The 6,599-nt window shown below is 33.8% G+C and overlaps 1 protein-coding gene across 1 annotated transcript in view; it reads right to left on the bottom strand.

Annotated features, from left to right (window-relative positions):
* Positions 1-6,599, bottom strand: part of LOC111695481 (uncharacterized) — a 55,493-nt gene that overhangs the window by 26,179 nt on the left and 22,715 nt on the right. The window contains exons 9-16 of the mRNA XM_023464825.1: positions 5,933-6,422; positions 5,709-5,893; positions 4,683-4,930; positions 4,318-4,422; positions 3,551-4,184; positions 1,424-1,536; positions 596-666; positions 206-268 (exon numbers count right to left, since the gene is read on the bottom strand). Of these exons, the coding sequence (XP_023320593.1) occupies positions 206-268; positions 596-666; positions 1,424-1,536; positions 3,551-4,184; positions 4,318-4,422; positions 4,683-4,930; positions 5,709-5,893; positions 5,933-6,422 (1,909 nt within the window). The remainder of the gene's footprint in view (positions 1-205; positions 269-595; positions 667-1,423; positions 1,537-3,550; positions 4,185-4,317; positions 4,423-4,682; positions 4,931-5,708; positions 5,894-5,932; positions 6,423-6,599) is intronic.

Genomic DNA, 6,599 nt, shown 5'->3' with positions numbered 1-6,599 from the left:
AAGTGGCCGAATTTAAAGAATTTGAGCGGCGGTTTAAATTTAAGCCGCGGCTTAAATATGGTTGGTTCCACTTAAAATTGTATCAAATGTTTCAAGATTTAAGCCGGCGCTTAATTTAAACCGGGTTTTGGCAGATTTAAACCGCGGTTCAAATTCTTTAAATTCCATCTCCGGATAATTATTTGTTCCGACTGATTGGATTTACCTAATTCTAGCAATCATATCAACAGATAAACTTCGAGATTCTGGACTATCAAAATTATCGGTCCTATAAAAATATGACGTTTTAAAAAAGAACTTAAAAATTTTAAAATCCAAATAATGCTTCTTGTTACTCTAAATGAGTTTAGAAAGGTTGAGACAAATTTATGAATTGCTGTAGTATAATAAAGGCTTAACATTTTTTTTCTCAACAAAATTTAAACATTTTTTATGACGCAAACCAATTCGAAATTTAGATTTGAAGGAAAGAAGAAGATGGTTAAGAGATGGAGTTAGAAAACATAACAAAATATTCTCGATTCTTTCTGATTTTTAACTTAATTAAGATTATTAATTTCTTTAGTATTTGACGGTAATGATTAAACTATCTTACACATTATTGAAGATTATCTTGTTCAACTTAATCTCTACTTCACTGTTTTCACCACTTAAGCGGGAAAGAACCTAAAAAACAAAATACAATAATTAAATCGACATTTTGATTAAATAATCAGTTTTTTGTTACTATCGACCAAGGTTCCAATGCAAAGAAAGGTAATTGCAGTTGCGTATTCTCTGCGTACATATTGAAACCAGTTTTTTGAAAATTTTGATAATACACATGATAGTTTCCTATGACCAGAATAATAATTAAAAGATTTTTTATGTAAAAGATGGATCCCATGTCAGACTGTGACATCCGTCTTGTGTTTACATTACCGCCCAGAGACAGTACACTGCAGTACAAAAGATGAAATAACTTTCCTTGCATTATAACCTTGCCTTCGACATTTGTAAAAGATAAAATTCCAAATCTACTTAATAATTTCCATTTTCGGCGGAATTTGTTTGTCTAAACATAAGACACAACGGCGTTTATAATTAATTACCGATACAAACAAGTCTAAAAAAAGTAAATTTATTTGAGATATATATACAGATTCAACTGGGCGTTTGAGCAGAAAATTGTACTTCACAAAAAAACCGTTACGAGTATAGCAACGCTTTAAAACACTACCTAATCTAATATAAACATCAACAAACCTGATTATGGCTTCAAATGTAATACATGGTGACCAAAAGGTATCCCCCCCCCATAAGATGCCTCTGGTGACTCTGATACAAGGGTTTGTAAAAACAAATCACATAAATTTCTGAACTAAACTTGGATTAAGACGACATTTTAGGAGTTCTTTAAAGAAAAACAATTATCAATATGTACCTGGTTCTGTATTCTTGCTCGGAGAAGATTCCATGAAGCTGAATTTTGGTTTTCATAAACTTGAAGCCAAGGTTCATCGACGTCAAACTTGAGACGAACTGTCACATTTTCAACTAGAAAAAACAGGGTTTATTATAAAGAGATGTCTTACATTGTACTTTCAGTACCAAGTGAATATAAGTAAGGTATCATATACGAGATATAATTATCGATGCTGAACAAAATATTAAAATTTCCAAATATACACACTTCAAATTTGCACCTGAACATTTATTTCCAAACTATTATAAATGAGAGTAAGTCCATTCAACCATTAGGGATCAGTAACATTTTGTATAGTACATTTTCGTATAGTAACATTTTGTATAGGTAACATCTCGTATAGTACACTTTGTATAGGTAACATTTCGTATAGGTTACATTTCGTCTAGATAACATTTGGTATAGATAACATTTCGTATAGGTAACACTTAGGGTAATTTTTCGTATAAATGTAAAAATAAAGATGAAAAATGAAACACCAAATATCAGCTATTTTTGTATTCATATTTAATGTTACATGTTCATTTTTTTACAGTTTAATTAATTATCAGATTTTTGAAGTTCATGAGCCACCAGCTGCAGATATTCTTTGTCAGGTAGAACGCCAAACTGTTCAGCAAGTAACTTAAGACGTTGATGATTGGCCATAGTTCTCTCCTTCCTTCCTGTATTTTGATGCAGATCCTGTCCAGTTGCATTTGAAAACAGGATTCTTCTAGACTCTGACTCTGTCTTGATAAAGGCATCTATTACTTTCCAAACATTTGGATGCGGACCAACCTGACTATTCCAAACTCGATTAAAACACTCGAGGCTGTTGTTTGTGGCTGTTCCATCTGCAGAAACAGTTGACCATTGATTCCACGATTTTATTGCAAACAATGGCCGCCGACGACTCTTATTTCCACTCCTGGTTGTAGACTTATTTCATATCCAGGTTCTGGTGAAGTAGTCTCCAAACACTTCTAGTTCCTGGGAAACTTCCAACCATTCTTCATCCCCAACCTCCTCATCTAGGTTGTTCTCCACAGAGGTCAATATTTGTTCTTCATAGAACCTGATCACTTGTTCAACAGGAACATATGACAAGGCATACATTTTGTACAGAATCTCCTGAAACTTGGCATTCTGACAAAAGAAACTTTGAAGACCCTTGTCTTTGATCTGATTCCATATTGCTGCACGAAAGTGAAATTGGCAACCAATAGTTAACATTTTTTCCAGTACTATTAAAGGTATATTTATGATAGTTGTTATCGATTATTGCATCCTTTCCACGAGTAGACTTAGTCAGTCATATCAGAGACATGGTTGAGGTTTTTGTAATTTTGCGGATTTTCTTTAAATGGTTCGCAGTTTTCTTAGTGAAATATTCATGATTTTCTTACAAAAATATCTCGACGTTCTTTAATTTTTACATTTATACGAAAAATTACTATGGATGTTACCTATACAAAATGTTACCTATACGAAATGTTACCTATACGAAATGTTACCTATACAAAATGTTACCTATACAAAATGTTAATATACGAAAATGTACTATACGAAAGGTTACTGGTCCACAATAGCATCAGATAACCAGATTTACATAGCACCAGATAATTGCATCTCATGGTTTTGGTAAATTAAATGATACCTGAACCAAGTATTGATAAAACCAAATATTATAACCCCTCCCCCCCCCAAATAAAAAATGGAAAAAAAATGCCTTTTATAAATTGTTTTTCACTTCCAATGAAATCTGCATGTAACTGTTATAATTTTGACATATGATTAAGTACATTTGAACTTGTTGACAATTTGTGTAAAATTGTACATTTTGTAAACATTTTTGCTACAAAATTTTATATTTCAAAGTTATAACAAAAATCTAAAATATTTTTAAGAAGTTAATCTTAAATGTCGTCTTAATTTTCAACATCACCTTTTAACAGTTATAGGACCTCATCTAAAACGACAGAAATGCAATATGTCTAAATTGACAAAACGAACACGCATTAAACATGGGTCTAAACTTCAATATCCATGTGTAAACATGAATATAAAATCTAAACTAGAGAACTAGCATTAGTCTAAACTAACCTGGAGAATTCGAACCGTCAACATCAATGAAAGGCCCTGGAAGGGGTCTAAACTTGTAAGACGGGAGTTTCATTGATGGGTCTTGTTCATCCATCTTAGCATTATCAAAGTTAGTGTCGTCAATTAATGGCTCTTGAATCATAGAATCCTCGATCATAAGATCCTCAATCATAGGCACAGTGACAGGTTCAAGTTCATCTTTAGTGTAGTTATCAAACTTGAGTTTCTGTAGAATACATTCATGTAGAAGATCCCGAGCATGATCAGCCTTCTCTCCAAGGCTCTCAACAATATCCAAGATAACCTTCTGGTAAGGATCAGGATCAGACAAGTTTCCAGAGTTGAGAATACTGCCTAGGCTATTAAAGCATCCCAGAAGAAACTGATGATGCTGAGGTGAGATCTCCTGTAGAGTCGTGGACTCCAAATTAAGAAGCATAGATTTAAGTTCGGTTTTTCGCTCCAGATTCAATTTTCCAACGGATGCAAGAGATAAATAAATCTTTTGAATAATATCCGTTTTCCAGGACGTGTATGAGTTGTGAGTGAACTCCAGGATCTCCTGGACGTGCTCTTGGTTGTTTTCCAGGCTGAGGAACAAGGAGCTACAGAGCTCCAGATATTCCCCCGAACCCTTTAAATTAAATAAAAGTTTAAAAATTCCAGAAAGTTTATGTTAGTTAGCTACCAAGATTAAATATGTTCTTTATTAAAAAGCCATTGGTTATAAAAGAAAAAAACTTGTATTTATAAACACTTCACTATACCTTGAATTTGTCGACCCCTTGATCTACTAAGTTAAGCAGTCCAATGATATTCTGGAATACGGAGTCCAAAGCAGAGTTACACATCTCCTTGTGTCTTCCTGCAACCTAAAGGAAAGAGCAGTTTAGTTCTCTAAAATTAACAGTTAGATCTAGAAGATTTTTACATCTATTTTTAAAATAATTATCCAGTAATACAATGAGCTTTCATTAAAAAGGGGCTTCAGTTATGAAATTGATAACTGAAAAAAATATTTGTTGCTTAGAGATAGTCACAAAAAAAAGTAAAAATACCATTTCTTGCAATAAGAAGTCCAAAAATCTGAGCAGTTAAGAAACCATTTTACTGCTTTAATTACTGTATTTACCTGAAGCATTCTCTCCCGAGCCTCTTCTCTTCCCATCTCTAGCTGAAATCCTGAAGATTGTCCGAGGACGGATCGGAGATGATCTAACTCTGGCCTAAGACTATACTCAAGAGTGTGAAAGCAGTTCAGCTGGGTTGAAACTACAATATTCTCCAACTCCTTAATATCGGCCTCCAGGTTATTGTACATGCTGGTCAATCCATCCTTCATCTGCTTTTTAACCATAGCTCCAGTCTTATTACTGCCAACTGGAAAATAGGGTATGTACAATATACATGTTTATGAAAACAGTCTTTAAAAATTTATCTGATCAAAAATATGGAAGATATCGTCGTTTTTTATTGCTTGAAGTGATAAATACTCACAACTTTTTCCATTGTATTTGGAGCAAGAAACCTACAAGTCCCTTTTATACTATAACTTCAATTGATAATGATCAATTTGTAGCAAGAAAGGGATAAGTCATTAATTTTTCTTAGACAAAGCTTTCAAGGGAACCCTACCAATGTGTAATGTGTATTGAACATAAATGGAGGGTCACTTAAAATATTGCTTAAGTCTCTGAATTGATTCAAATCGAGAATATACCTAGCCTTCAATTCACTACCTGAACGATTATGGGCTACGGCAAAGAAAACGACATTTGTCTAATTTCAAGTGAAAAAAAAAATCTATTCTTAGGTGAAGTAATTTGAGGGTTTTTTAATTTCAAAATTTTACAACAAGAAGGGTCAGTGAAAAATATGTTATCAATTTTACAGTTAATTTATTTTTTTTATCTATATATTAAGGAAAACAATAATTTTGTGCAAATTCTGAACATTTCCTTGAATTTTTTTTTATTTCTTACTAGATAAAATTTACATTATCAAGTAATCAGATGCCTCAGCTGTTAACTTTAGAAACTACAAGTTTATTTAATTACTGGCCATTCAAAATATCTTTTCTCTGATCGAACTTTCATTGTAAAATAAAAATCAAATAAGTTAAATCAAAACAGCAAGATACTAAAAATAAAGAAGTGACCTGTATCAACAGAGAAAACCGGTTTCTCCATCACCTCTTCCTCCTCCAACCTCTGACACTGCTCCTTGAAGGAGTTGAGAACCTTGTCTCCTGTCTCCTCTACCTCGTTCAAGGACAACAAAACCTTCTCCTCAAACCTTTTCGTATCCACTACGGAGCCATTGGAAAACAAAGAATAGGGGGGTCTTTAAGGAAACATATACTCCTAAGAACATCTCCAGAACATAAAGACATGTTTACCTGAGGATTGTGTTTCATTTACATCAAATGCTTTCATTCCTGAAGATGGTCCAGTTGATACTTCTGAGAACTTATAAGAAGCTTCTGAAGTTGAGGTTAAGTATTCCACTTTCTTTCTCATAGTGGGGGAAAGTTCAAGGATTCTAGCCAGAGTAGTTGTTGGGGCTAATGTTGTTGTTGATCTTACAGTGGTGGAAGGTTCATGAGATGGTGTGCCAAGAGTTGTTGAAATTACTAATGGGGAAGCTGGGCTAGATGTTGTGCCAAGAGTTGTTGTTGATATAACATCAGTGGAGGTTGGACTATTTGTTTGTGCAATGGTTGAAGGAATTGCAGAAGTAGTTTTATGATTTAGAAAAACTGTTGGGACTACAGTCATAGAATCTGTTGACGTCAGAGCTTGACTGAGTGTTATTGTTTCTGATCCACTGAGTTTTGAAGCAAGAGTTGAGACTGAGTTTGTGGATATTGAGCCTTTAGCACCTATCCTCATCAATCCAAAGCTGCGACGAAAGGTTGGTATGAAGTTTTGACTGCGCATGCTCAATATTCCTGAAGGTAAGTTCTATCATTTCCAATGCATGAGCTTTTGTATTATTATACCGAGTTGATATAAAAGTGAGTAGAGCTTCTAATTGGGCTTGATTGTGC

The sequence above is a fragment of the Eurytemora carolleeae genome, unplaced genomic scaffold (assembly GCF_000591075.1).
Source record: "Eurytemora carolleeae unplaced genomic scaffold, Eaff_2.0 scaffold226, whole genome shotgun sequence".
NCBI lineage: Eukaryota > Metazoa > Arthropoda > Copepoda > Calanoida > Temoridae > Eurytemora > Eurytemora carolleeae.
The sequence above is the reverse complement of the archived record's forward strand: the minus strand, read 5'-3'. Positions and strand labels throughout refer to the sequence as shown.